This window comes from Polistes dominula, unplaced genomic scaffold (genome assembly GCF_049000335.1).
Source record: "Polistes dominula isolate Pdom_NZ unplaced genomic scaffold, Pdom_raw_medaka contig_73, whole genome shotgun sequence".
Lineage (NCBI taxonomy): Eukaryota > Metazoa > Arthropoda > Insecta > Hymenoptera > Vespidae > Polistes > Polistes dominula.
Genome location: NW_028300951.1, coordinates 2,154,754 through 2,169,658, shown reverse-complemented (window position 1 = coordinate 2,169,658; position 14,905 = coordinate 2,154,754). Strand labels below are relative to the sequence as shown.

General features: G+C 30.2%; 3 protein-coding genes across 12 annotated transcripts in view; 2 read left to right on the top strand and 1 right to left on the bottom strand.

The window, feature by feature from the left end:
* LOC107063959 (tubulin monoglutamylase TTLL4) overlaps positions 1 to 14,861 on the top strand; it is a 184,978-nt gene extending 170,117 nt beyond the window's left edge. For 6 of the 10 annotated variants that reach the window (XM_089172302.1, XM_089172304.1, XM_089172305.1 and 3 more), the window contains 2 exons: positions 12,035 to 12,095; positions 12,826 to 14,861. In XM_089172302.1, coding sequence (XP_089028428.1) covers positions 12,837 to 14,561 — 1,725 coding nt within the window. In that variant the 5' untranslated portion in view covers positions 12,035 to 12,095; positions 12,826 to 12,836 and the 3' untranslated portion in view covers positions 14,562 to 14,861. Of the gene's footprint in view, positions 1 to 3,904; positions 5,929 to 7,682; positions 7,957 to 12,034; positions 12,096 to 12,825 lie in introns of those variants that run through there. The other 4 variants (XM_089172310.1, XM_089172309.1, XM_015316164.2 and 1 more) reach the window with 4 other exon arrangements.
* The window catches only part of LOC107063834 (uncharacterized), a 192,653-nt gene that overhangs the window by 173,351 nt on the left and 4,397 nt on the right, over positions 1 to 14,905 (bottom strand).
* On the top strand, positions 7,996 to 9,830 carry LOC107063960 (enhancer of split mbeta protein). Its single transcript, XM_015316166.2, has one exon. It carries the CDS (start codon positions 8,763 to 8,765, stop codon positions 9,462 to 9,464), a length of 702 nt encoding a protein of 233 aa, XP_015171652.1. The 5' UTR covers positions 7,996 to 8,762; the 3' UTR covers positions 9,465 to 9,830.

Genomic DNA, 14,905 nt, shown 5'->3' with positions numbered 1-14,905 from the left:
TTTTTTCTTCTTAACTTATTTAAATTCGATAATTATTCTAAACCCGATTGATGTTTTTTCTTTTCTTCATTTCTTCTTTTTTCTTTGATTCCTTTCTATACATTCGATTCTTGTTTTTTTCTCACAAAATTTATCAAAATCGAACTTTCTTTAATAGAGAGAGAGAGAAAAGAGAGAGAGAGAGAGAGAGAGAGAGAGAGAGAGAGGCAGAAGAAATAAACGTTTGATCGATACCGTGAATTTTAATTAACACAATTTCTTTTCATTTTTTTTTGTTTTTTATTCGAGATTATACCTACAGATCAGGTTAATTTATTCTCTTTTAAAGTTTTATTTTAATTTTATCCTTTTTTTTTGTTTTTTTTTTTTTGGTTCTTTCACCCTTATTTAAATTTTTTCAATCAAAACCTTAAGTTACTTCAACGATAACGTTTAATTGATATCACGAGTTTTAACTGATAGAAATGTTATCTAACATTTTTTTTCTTTTATCTTTTTTTTTTTTTTGCTACATTATTTAAATAATAATCGATATTTTATCTGTTCGTCATTTAGAAATATATTTTAATTAATATTTTAAATTTTACAATTGAAAATTACTAATGTGTGTTCTATCAAAATACAAACACAACAACAAAAATCTATCAACGTATAAAAATAAATTGTAAATATGTGTAATAAAATATTAATAAATAATAACGTGATTAAAAATTGACGTAACTTTGTTACAACATTTGTCAACTAACCAATTGTTATTTTAATAATAATGACACATAATTATAGTGAAAAAAAAATATTCATCAAACGTTCAAATATCAATCACACATTAATTATTAAAAATACTATTAATAATAAATCATCATGGAAACCAATCAACAATCACATATTCCTTCATTTAATTTAATATTTTATTCAAAACAAAAAGATATAATCCCCTATTTTCAATAAAAAAAAACAAAATCTTAATCTACACTTATCATCATATGTAATTTACAAAATACCAATCATAATAATCATTAAAAATATTAATAATAAATACAAATCACCATAAAGATTCTAATCGACCAATCACACGTACTACTCTCCTTCAATTTATTTCACATTATATACATTCCTATAATAATAAAAAAAGAAAAGATAATTCCCTCAGTCAAACGTCAAAAATTTCCACTATAATAATAATAATAATAATAATATAATGCATGATTAACGATACAATCGATTCCTAAAAGAATAATAAAAAAAAAAAAAAACCAACAAAATAATAAAATCGAGGTCGATTTTTGCTGTTACCTGTCGCGTGCTGCTAAGTGTTTTATAATTTCTGCCGTCGATGAGTGATCGAAAAACAGAAAAGAAGACAAGTCTTACCAACCCAATCATACATACACATACACACACACACACAGACACACATATGTAAATACACATATTGATGTAAGATCATATTTGGCGATATAACTGATCATATAATATACATATATACATATATGTATAACATATACATATATAAATATATATAAAAACCAACACACACAAGCATACACATATTGATGTGAGATCGTTTTTGGCGATACAACCGATCATATAATATACATATACACATATATATATATATACTTTAGTATGTACGTTATACGTTTGACTTTCTCGTTACACTTGAACGACTCTTTAATCGTGACCATAATTTATGTCCACCTTATGTAGAAGAGGTGGACGCTTATTCGACGTCTCTCTACCGTGAGAAACATGCCTTTTTCTTCTTCTTCTTCTTCTTCTTCTTCATCTACTTCTTCTTTTTCTTTTCTTCATCGTCATCATCTTGCTCAAACTTTTCGTCCTTCCTGTTCATCTTCGTCACCATCAACATCATTTATTGTCCGATCGTTAAGTCTTACATATATATATATATACTTAAACATACTACTTGAAAGTGGATCAGGAAGGTAGAGGGGGGAGAGGTAGGTAAGAGGGAGGAGGGCGCAAATTCGAATGTTACACAAAAATTTTCTCCTGTTCCATTATCGAACGAGAAAGTGTGCGAACCCTGACTTGACTGACTTGACTGACTTGACTGTGACGTGCATTTCAATACTGATGACTGTAGTAACATAATTCAATTCGGCTTGCAACTCGATCGGTAATACGAGTTTGTTTTTATTATTTGCTTTTTATTTTGTTGCATATTGGGTAGATGTATATATATACATATATGGATGTATCAGGTTGAGAGAAAGCTTTATTTCTGGTTGTTGTTTTTTTGTTTTTGATCTTTCATAAATTCATTGAACTTGTGAGTGTTACATGTTGCACATCTTACAAAGTTACAATTTTGTATGAATGATTCGTCATAATATAAGAATAAAAATTAATTAATCATTGATTATCTTCATCAATATATATATATATGTAAAAAAGAAATATTAATGATCGTTTATAGTTGTTATATTTAACAATTAAGATAATCATTGTAGATAAATTACAGAAGTAAGATTGTTAAGATTAAATGTTTGACCTAAATTTTCGTTCAATCGATTTTCTTCTTTCAACTTTGTTTCCTGTCAAAAGTAACAACTTTAAATTTATTTCCTTGATGCCAGCCAATGAAAAAAACACTTTCTCTCTTAGCCAGATTGAGAGGTAAAAAAAAGTTTATTATCGATACATATATATATATTATATAAAGTGTAAGTAAAAACAGAAAGAAATGAAGTTGAAGTTGAATTCTGAAACTCATCGATGAACTGGAGACCCACCAATTAATCAATACGATGTACTGTCCTTCTGTTAACTCAACAGTTAAATCGTTGTTAAGTGCATGCTTGCGTGTTTCCGATTCCGCAAGTGAATCCGGTAAAATCTATATTCTCTCATTTTACTCTCTCTTTCTCTCTCTCTCTCTCTCTCTCTCTCTCTTTTTCTCTCTTATTCTGTCTTTTCACACTTGCCGCGCGTGCGAGTAACATTACGTAATATTCCTGACAGTATGTTACACACTTTGACGTAGTTTAACACGCTTATTCAAAGCTGAAAATAGATTTGCTTTACATTTCTTGTATACATGTGTGTATCTACCTATGTATGTATGTATGTATGTATGAATGTGTGCATGAATGTGTGTATGAATGTATGTATATATTTGTTTCCATTTGTTCGTTTAAAATTGAGAATCGAATTGATTTTAATCAGTGAATTAATCAAGCAAACTTTTTCTTCATACTTTTGTATGTGTGTGTGTGTGTATATATATAAATATATATAAAGAAAAGAAAATGTGTAATGGTAAAAGTCATGTAAGGTAAATTAATGAAGTATCAATATGTCACAACTTCGGCAGCATTCTGTTCTTTCTTAAATTACGATTTAACAATTTGTCATGTTACCGTATGCAGAATTAATTATTTTTTGTTTGTTGTTCTTTTATTCGACTTATTACAAAGATAAAATCAATCGTGGTTTTTTGTTCAACTAATTTTATACGTCATTCAGAATATTATATTAATATAATCATTATAATAATAATGATAAGTGTTTAACAGTTCGAACGTGAAATTCTTTCTGCACAAAATAGCTTTAATTTTGTAACATTATGTTTTATTTTTTAATAAATAAATATTTAATAATATTTATTATACTTTTATAATAATATAAATATTTTATTTTATGTGATATATAAATTTGAAAATATTTTTTTAATTTATATATTATATTATTATATATATAATATTCATATGTGTTATAAACATATACATTTATATAATATAAATATTTGATTTTATTATATTTATTATTATTATATTGATATAACTATATTTATTTAAAGAACTATATTTTTATATATATATATAAATATAAAAATAATATTTTAACAAATAAAAAATTGACTTCAGTTGCTTCCAACACAAGATGTGTTAATAAATATCAAATAAAAGAATAAAAGAACAACAAAATAAAGATACAAAGATTATCAAAACCAAAAAAAAAAGAAAAAAAAAGGAAAGTTTCAAATCAACTAGGGTGCAAGAGGAAATAAAACGGGGTAACTTTTACGGAAGTCAAAATCGAATAAGGAAGAAGAAGAAGAAGAGGAACAAGAACAAGAAGAAAAAAACTACACACATACACAACAGACAAGAGAATAAGAATAATAATAAGAAGAAGATGAAGAAGAATAAAAAAAAAATAATAATAATAAGAATAAGAAGAAGTAGAACTAAAAGAAGAAGAAGAATAAAAATAAGAAAAGGACACTTGGGTTAGGGTTAGGGTGTCTGTAGAGTAGTGTCGGTAGTAGTAGGGTGTCAATAGGGGTAGTGGCGAGATGTGGCCAACAATATGGCCCGTGCTCGGTACAATAGCTCTCGCATTATGGTTGCAACACACGAGAGGTGAGGAGGAAAGGGGAAAGGAAGGGAGATGGTACGAAAGCACGCTAAGATTACATTACACAACACAAGAGAAAATAAGAGAAGAACCCCGGTTGGTTGGTTGGTTGCTTGCTTGCTTGCTTGCTTGCTTGGTTCTTTCCTTCTGACAAAGCGGACTCACGGTTCGACGCACAATATACTACGAGAGAAAAAGAGAAAGAAAGAAAGAAAAAAAAAGAGAAAGAAAGAGAGAGAATAAAGCGACCACGTGCTAGCACCCTACCCTCTTCATCTTCTTCCTCTTCTCCACCTTTTTCGAAGGTAAACGGAGAAAGAAGAGAAGAAGAAGAAGGGAAACGGCTTCCAGCTTCTCTCTGAGAATATTCCCACGTTCTCGTTCGTAGCACGAGCCAAGGAGAAAGAGAAAGAGAAAGAGATAAAGATAGATAGATAGAGAGAGAGAGAGAGAGAAAGCACCTTATATACATGCTTGGAATTTTGATGTCTGCCAACCTTTCAAATATTCGACTTAAATGGTACTTAAAAAGAGAGAACAAAAAAAATATATTAGAAAAGAAGATTATTTAAGTAAAGTATTTAATCAGATTAACAATGAAAAAAAAAAATACACACAAACAAAATCAAAAAGTTAATACTAATTGAACATTTCAATAATTAGTGTTTAACGAAAGAAGAAAATTAATCAAATGAACAAAAAAACACATACACAAATACAATCAAAAAGTTAATATGGTATAATTGTATAAAAGGATTACTTTTCATTGGTTTTTTTTTTTTGTTATTTTCATTTCTCTTTCTCTTTCTCTTTCTCTTTCTCTTGATTGGACTCGTAATATTTCCTTTTCAATTTTTAATTACGTTTCGAGAGTTTATACGTAATCGTTTTCCATCGAGCAATAACACAGAAATTGATTCGGATTGACATTAATGAGACTCAAAGGTACGTGTAATACAACACGTATGTATTAAAGTATACGTTTATATACCCTTTTCCTCATCCTCCACATCCTCCCCTTCCTCCCTCATCCTCCCTTATCTGTATCCTTTTTTTTGTGGATAATGTAACGAAGAGAGTTGTTACTTGATCGAAAATATTCCATCGTATTAACGTAATATAATTGATCGTTTATGACTGACACAAGAATATTATTCATTCACATGTGTATATATTGCCTATCTTTCTCTCTCATTGACGGAAATCGAGAGAAGTCACATACACACACACCGATTGGTATATAACGAGTTGTTAACGTTGATAATAATATGTGTAGCTTGGTGGTATCCCGGTGTGTGTTGCACCGGTAGCATGCCCGTATCTGCATTACCCGCGCGGATAAAGCTCGTTTTGTTGCATCCAATGGCGTGTGCGCGAGTGCAACAGAACCAGAGATCAACGGGAAAAGAGTATGTATATGTATGTGTATGTGTATGTGTATGTGAGTATCGTGCGTGTACGAACATCCGGCTCGGATGACCAATCAGTGTAATTATTCTGCTGCTCTCTGCTAACACATATATACATATACATATACACATACAGGTACACACTATTACATTTATATTCTGTTCTACGTAGATACTACTTTTTTGTGTATATATATGTTATATGGTTTCAATTTTTGGTTACTTTTGAACAACGTGGGGGATTCTTAGTTTTTTTTTAACATTAGAATAAATTATATAATTTTACAAAGTTATATATATATATTGACAATTGTAAAACTAATTCCCCCAATACACTCAATACACCTGTGACACATAAATCACACTATCTTTTTTTTTTTTTTTTTTTTTAAATATTCCAAAAAATAATTTCAACTCTTTTAATAATCCACTTGAATAGAAAGCACAATTTCTTATTTCAAAGTAAATTCTTATGGTGACTATTATCGAACTAATCCCTTACACCTGACACGAATAAAGAAAACTATCAATGGTGAGATTTCTTTTTATTACCCTTGATCCTATTACAATATAGTTGGCCCATTCCCCACCCACATTTCAAAGTTATTTTATTTTCAACAAACATATTTTTCTTTTTGTCATTTCGAGAGATGTTACACCTGTGCTGACAATAAAAACAGATCCATGCGAGAAAATAAAATTAAATGGGAAAAAAAAGTAAGAACTCGACATAATCTAACAGAAAAGTTAACAAACGATTATTATTTTTTTTTTTTTCTAGTAAATTACACATTCAACCTAATTAAACAAATTATCCCTACACTTGTAAAAAAAAACAATACAATTTTTTCCAATACAAAATATCGAATGTAAAGAAACTAAAAAAAAAAAAATAAATTAATCATAGTTGATATATCTCAATTGAAAGTATTTTTACAGTACTAAAAAATTAAAAAAAAAAATTAAAATAAAAGAATATGTTACGACTTGTGCGTCTCTGTTTTAGACCTGGAAGGTCATAAATACCATGAGCGTAGTTTATTCAGAGGCCCTCGTTTAGGGTATCACCTTCTAAAAGGACTAAACACCTTGTTAAGTCCCGTAAGCAAAACCTGTCTCTACTACATTTAAGAAAAGATAGAAGAAGAAAGAAATAGGAGGCACACAGGTAAAGGTAGGGGTAGAGTAGAGGAGGAGGAAGAGGGTAGGGGATGGGATGGGAGGGGAGGGGAGGGGTGGGGAGGGGAGGAGGGGGGTCATTAAGATCCTACGTTTAATTCGAAAAATCGACCTACGAACGCGACTCGATCCCAACGCAGGAAACCGGTTGTCATGCGATCACGAAGAGATGGGAGAGAGATACGTCCGGTCTAATGCGACTACGGTAGTAACGTTGCTTCTGCATCTCGAAATAATCCGAGCAATGCAGAACAGAACAAGACAGAAACAATATTTCGCCAATTCGTTAAACCAATATGAATAAAATACGTAAAACTCTATTACTCAACCTTGAGATCCTTTTTTTATCCCTAGAAATAAAAAGGAATACTAGTATAGATTTATAAACGTTTATTATAATGAATCGTACTAATCAAACATTCCAATTGCACTTAAGTAACTTATAATTAACATATATATCAGGTTGAATAATAAAAAATGGATGAGAGGGAATGTTGAACGTCCCTGACATGTGACAACAACAAAAATGTATAATAATGATAAATAGGACAAAAAAAAAAAAAGTAAAATAATATTATGAATGAAAAAAATAGAATCAGTTTGTCTAAAGTTTACGTAATACTTTAATATATCTATAGAAAATTACGAATGAACGAACTTAGGATATATATATATATATATATATATATATATATATATAGTAGAAAAAGAAGAGAGAAGGAGTTAAAAGAGGAAAGAGGAGAATGAGAAGAAGTAGGTGGAGGAGAAAGAGGAGGAGGAGGAGGAGTAGGAGGAGGAGGGAGAGTCACGAGAGAGGCACGAGTATCGTCGCGCGTCGTGGCGTGTGCTAGACAGCTCTTTTCTTTCTTTTTTTTTATTATTTCTTTTTTTTCCGTTCTGTCCCGCGTCTCACCAACACACACACTCATACCCACTGCACACGAACAGTTACATGTAAAAGATACGACACGAGTTCTACATACAGGTATGTGTATGTGCATGCGTGTTGGATAAAAAGTCCTGTTTCACTGGTGAGGTTCCCGCTTGCAGGGTCCTACTGCACCCCTCCCCCCTCTATAGATTCAATGTTTGGGTCTTACCGAGGTTCTCTTGTGGCCTTAGGACTCTTTCTTTGGCCTTAGGCTGGCGGCCTTTAGGCTGCCAGGAGCCACAGGCAAGTAAGCAAGCAGGCAGGCAGGCAGGCAGGCAGGCAAGCAAGCAAGCAGGCAGGCTCCCGGTCTGTGGGAACGCTCCGGCCCGCAAGCTTCCCACGATACGTTCCTCCGGCTGCCTGCCTGCCGGCCGGTCGGTCGGTCGGTCGCGTCCGATACGACGCCGCCGCCCGTGCACCCGTCGTCGTCGTCATCGTACCGCGCGCGCGTAAACTCTTGAGGAAAAAGTTAGTGGTGGGGGAGATTGAAGAGGGCACGTGACGCGCCGGGCCCAGCCATCGAACTAGTGGTGGGGGATGAACCTACAAATACCGCATACACGCGCTCTTACCAACTCAGAACCGTCATAAACACCGACGCGGATACATATATCCTCTATCCGTTGCCGTCATATATTTTGTTGTTTTTTTTCTAAGCAAAATATATCAAAGTAATCACACGATATTACTTATTTACTTTTTGTTTTGTAATATCTTACCACGTATTCAAAGTGTTATCACGCGTCAACTTTTTATACTGTATATTATATGGTATAAAGAGATAGAGATAGAAGAAGAAGAAGAAAAAGAAGAGAGAAAGTGTTAATTGGAAAAAAGGAGTGTTGAGATAATCTCAAATCATGGCACCACATACGAGTTATGCACCTATCACCAGTATGGAATACGAAGAACCGGTATCGAGGACCTATCAATACCGAAAAATTACAAAACCATTGCTGGAGAGGAAAAGAAGAGCTCGTATCAATCGTTGCTTGGACGAATTGAAAGATCTCATGGTTGCTGTACATCAATCTGAAGGAGAAAACGTGGCTAAATTTGAAAAAGCTGATATTCTCGAAATGACAGTTCATCATTTGCAAACGTTAAGGGCTGCACATAGGCTAACGTTAACACCAGAAAACAGTTATGCCGACAGATTCCGAGATGGTTTCACACAGTGCGCGCAAGAAGTTTCGAAATTCTTGTCAAGTCCGGTTGCAGCTACTGTTCATCCAAACGTAGGTGCACAACTGATGAGGCACCTAGGTGGTTGTCTTAGAAGATTGGAAGGTTGTTCTCCTACAACGACGAATTCTAATTCAATTTCGTCTAATAATTCTTCTACCTCACCAATACCAAGTACCAGCAAGGGTTACAACGAACCTATGTCATCCCCTACTACTACTACTAATACCAGTACTAGTACTGCGACAACACCGTCAACTATGATGACTGTTTGTATACCACAAAATATTTATACACCACCTCACAGTCCAATAAGCGTTGTCAGTTCTTCTGGGGAATCCATTGACTCGACTGGTGCTATCTGGAGACCTTGGTAAAACATCTATCGTTGGGGGATCATCGATCATCGGATCATCGATCTTCATTGGTCCCTGATTTTAATACGAGACTATGCATTCTAGTGGATTCTTCGTGTGTTATTCGAAACGAGTATTCGTTTTTGAATTACAACAGCAATAAATCAACTTTCCTCCTTTATCGATGAACTAAAAATTATTGTTTAAACGAAAAATGGGAGGATAACGACGAATCATCGTCTTCCAAATATTATTATTATTATTATTATTATTGTAATTATTATAACAAACGTATCACATTGTAAATACTCTTGGACACATCGTTACTGTCCAATTTATTTCTGTTTTCTTTTATTTTTATTTTTTTATTTTTTTTTTTTTTATAAATTTCTTTATATCACGATGTAACAGTTGCTTTATCTTTTACTTAGTTAATAGGTGATAAAAGCTTTAAAAAGATGTCTGTGATAGGGATCCATTTTGTACCTGAAATATGATAACTATTTTTTGTGCTCGCAAAGTATATCGATTATTATATAATTATGTTAATTTGTTATGTTTAAGATATATCTTTCTATTCTTTTTTTTATATATATATTTTTTTTTTTTTTATTATTATTCTTCTTATTAAACATTAAATATTTTTCGATATATCTTTGTTAAATATCGCGAAAAACATTTTCATTGTGAGATTATTATTATTATTATTATTATTATTATTATTATAATAATAAAAGATATTGTTCGAGCATTAATTCAATCTTTTACTATTTCACCTAATCATCCTATATCCTCTTTTATCCTAAATATTATTTATACCAAATGATTATAAAAAAATAAATCAACTTGAATGATATGATTTTTTTTGATGTTTCAATAATTATTAATTATAATTGACAAAATTAAAATTGAAATTTTTTTTCAAACGATACTAACATTCTTACATAGATAAAACAATTATCAAGGTAAACGTTTACGTTACAAGATTAATTAAAAATGCTTATACAATTTAAAAAAAAAAAAAAAAAAAACCGACAATTAATCATATCTGACAATTATCAAGTCAATGTTATTTTTCTTCTCACATTTTTCTTTTTTTTTTTAAATTAACAAATTACAAGGCCAAGTAAAAATGTAAAAAGATACAAATGTATGATTTTTTTTTTTTTGGCATAAATAATCTTAAATAATCAACAATCTTTCAATACAATGTTCTGCTATCCTTTTTTTTTATATATTTCCTTCGATACATTTAATTCGAACAAAAGATGATATTTTTAAAAATTGAAAAAAAAAAAAGATTCATCGAAATAATTGAAATACACGATGTGTTTGTATGTGTTTGTTCGATTTTCTCACATCAGTTGTATCATACATACATACATATATATATATATATACTTGTAATTAACGTGATTGTACCTTATATCTAATGTAAGCTATTTAAAATTCCAGTTGTTCTCTTTTCAAATACAATAAAACATTTGTTTAATCGAACGTTTCAACACATTATTTTATTAACTGTTCAACTAAATGAACTATACTTATATATAATCAAAATGAGTGTGAGTTCTTTTAATGTAACGTATATAAAAAAAAAAAAGAAAGAAAGAAAGAAAAAAAAAGAACCCGTTATATATATATATATTTTTTTTTTAATCTGAAGTCAAGATTTTTTGCGAATAAAAACTGTGACAGGAATAGTTCTTTTCTAATGTAAATGAGATTTCGATTAGATATCTATAGTAATGTTAAGTTTAATTATTTCACAGATCAATTCTTTCGATGTTTAAGTCCAAATTTGTAAATTGACAATATTAACATTTTACTGTAAACGTAAAAAAACACAGACGTCAAATATCGTTTTAACATTTATATTCAACAAATTATTAATCGTTCATCAATTTTCGTACATACATATTATATATACATATATTTTACAATGATTTTTTTTTTATTTATTTTTTTTAATATATTATAATATACTTTATATTGTATATTATAAATATAAAATTAAACTATAAATTAAATACAAAATAAAGAAAATTAAAAATTAAAATATAAAATTATTAATATAAAAATAATATATTTATTATTCTACAATGTATCTAATTGTAAAATAGATAATCAACAGAATTTATTTTTTTTTTTTAAATAAATACAAAAGAAAATGTTGTTCTTCATAGCATTAAAACTTGTCACACTTCCCATATACGTATGTATAATAACATTTTTATTATTAAATATAAATGTTTAATATCAATCGTAAATCTTGTTAATTGCGCGTATGTGTGTATGTAACAACGTCATCATCATGTATCATAGACGTTATCGTTTACGTGCGAGAATATAATTGTATTGGTAATTAAATATACAAAGACGTCATATTTGATGACCAATCATTTCACATTTACGTGTTAACATTAATTCTAATAACGTAATCATCTTTAATGCAAATATTGTCATACAATAATTATAATAATACTTGTTTTATGTTTGTGTATGTTATGATTTATACAGAATTATCTTTTATTATTATTATTATTATTCTTTTAATTTTTAAACGTCTCGTTTGTAATTTTTTGTTGCAGTTATTCCTGCCAACTTCAAAACGCAATGTTCACTGCTAATCATCATTCTTAGGTACGACAGGTGAGATTATCATTTATTTCTATTTTTTTCTTATCTTCGTTGTGTTCATTAAATTTATGAACACAATTCATATTATTCGTAAATTAAAAAGAGAAATTTTTTTAACATTTTATTTTTATTTTTATTTTTATTTTTTTTTTTTTTTTTTTTTAGTTGATATTTTTCAACATTTTTAGTAATTGGTATTTTTATAATAGATAGTTGTTGCATCATGATATAATATTTAATGTAATAAATCTTAATTATATTTAAATACTATGATAATAATTTATTTTTAATTACCGATTTTGTAACACTGACGAAAACTGACCTAAAAATGTTGAAACATATGGTCAGAATAAATTTAATTATAAAAATCATCCTTATATGTGACTTAAATTAATATTATCATTCATTAAAATAATCGATGAATATTTATAATCATAATTAAATATTAAAAAAAACATCAATTTATTTTCAATAAAAAGATTGTACTTATCAATTATCGATTGGAATGATCGATAAATATCTTCTCAAGGATTATGATTTAATATTACAAATAATATTCGTGTATGAAATAAAATTTAAAAATTAATTACAAAGAAAATACCGCAATTACTAAAAATACATTTTTCTATAAAAAAAAAAAACAAAAACAAATTAATAAATAAATAAATAAAAGTAAAACGTTTTAATGGGATCGTTAGAAAATGTAAATATATGTGTGTTTTTTCTTTTTTTTTTTTTACAGATTCTTCTGAGATGGACGTGATAGCATATAATCATCACCACGAAATTTCGAGTATAGTAAACGATATAGACGGGGGTGATTTAGAAGATAGTAGCCAATACGACGATGAAAGTGAAGAAATCGAATCTTATTTGGATATCGAACGAAATTTGTTGACACTCGAGGAGATAAATGACAACGATGAAGATAAAAAGTACAAGTTTCCATTTAGGAGAAGTTTATTCGACAACGTACCACCTTATATAGAATTTGAATCGTTTGACAGTAAGAAGGGTCTGCCGTTACCCTACGAAGTTAGGAAACACCTTAAATGGCAATTAAGTACTATAACACCGTTGATCGTACGACGTACATTGGTAAATTCCGGTTTTCGTCTGATGAAGAAGTCACGCGATTGGTCCGGTACATGGGGTAAATACATGAAATCGGTTTCGTACAAAAACTTGAAAGAATATCAAAAGGTCAATCATTTTCCCGGTACCTTTCAAGTTGGTAGGAAAGATCGTTTGTGGCGTAACGTAAGTAGAATGATGATAAAACATGGCAAACGTGAATTTGGTTTTGTACCAAGGACATATTTGTTACCGCAAGATTTGCGTTGTTTTCGTCAAGTATGGGAAAAATCATCGGGCAACAAGGAAAAATGGATAATAAAACCACCCGCATCGGCTAGGGGTAGAGGTATACGTGTAGTACATCGTTGGTCACAAATACCAAAGAAACATCCAGTGGTAGTTCAACAATATTTGTCAAAACCTAAATTGATCGGTGGTGCTAAATTCGATTTACGTTTGTACGTATTGGTGACGAGTTTTAATCCATTGAAGATTTACCTATACCCAGACGGATTAGTACGATTTGCTTCGGTCAAATACGTCGATGACATTAATTATCTTAGCGATCGTTTTATGCACTTAACAAATTACAGTATTAACAAAAGTAACTCGACATATACGAGTAACGATAAAGCAGATTCCTGTACTGGACACAAGTGGACATTGAGAACATTGTGGTCCTATTTTGAAAGAGAACACATTAACGTTTCCAAAATCTGGTCTAGCATGAAGGACATTGTTGTTAAGACAATGATATGCGGTGAATCATCGATCAATGCACTCAGCAGACCTAACATTCAATCCAGATACTGTTGTTACGAATTATTCGGGGTTGATATAATTTTAGATGAAAATTTAAAACCATGGTTGCTCGAGGTTAACATATCACCGTCATTGCAATCATCATCGTTGCTGGACAACGCAGTTAAGGGTCCCTTGATAAAGAATGTCTTTAATATTGTTGGTTTTCAATTGCCACGTACGGTGCCTGCGGATGACGTTGATAAAATATCACAAAAATATCAAATTGATCCTGTTTGTATTGATCTAAGACTTCATAGGACTACATTGAGTTATCAGGAAAGACACAAACAATCTTTGTACGCTAATTTACGCGATCGCGAGGATTACATCGATGATATTATCGAAGATTTAACCCCAGACGATGTTCGTCATTTGATTGCATACGAGGACGAATTAACGCAATTAGATCAATTTGAAAAAATTTTTCCAACTACTACCAGTCACGAATATATGCAATTCTTTGACGTACCAAGATATTACAATATGTTACTAGACGCATGGGAATTTGCCTATTCTGATAATCGTGAAAAAGGGATCTCAAGATTGCAAAAACTCTGCCAAGAAAATTATCATCTAGAACAACAAGTTGTTTATTAAATTTTTTTTAGATACTTTTTATCTTTTTTTTTTTCCATTATATTGAAATCGAGTGTACAAATCTATAAATCTTAAAATACATAACCTTTGATTGTTTTTATTTTTTAAATCGATTATATAAACACTTGTCGTTTATAATATTATAATAGCGTAATCGTGTTACTTGTGTTCCATCGATTTTGCTTAAACGTAAGATTAAGCAATTCTAATTAACGTGCCTTTACAAATTGACGATTACGCTGACAAAAATGATTGTAGACGAAATTTGGAAATTTAATAAAAATGTTTCATTTTGTCTCATGTCTTTTTTTTTCTATCCAATTCTTTCTTAAAACAAATATATA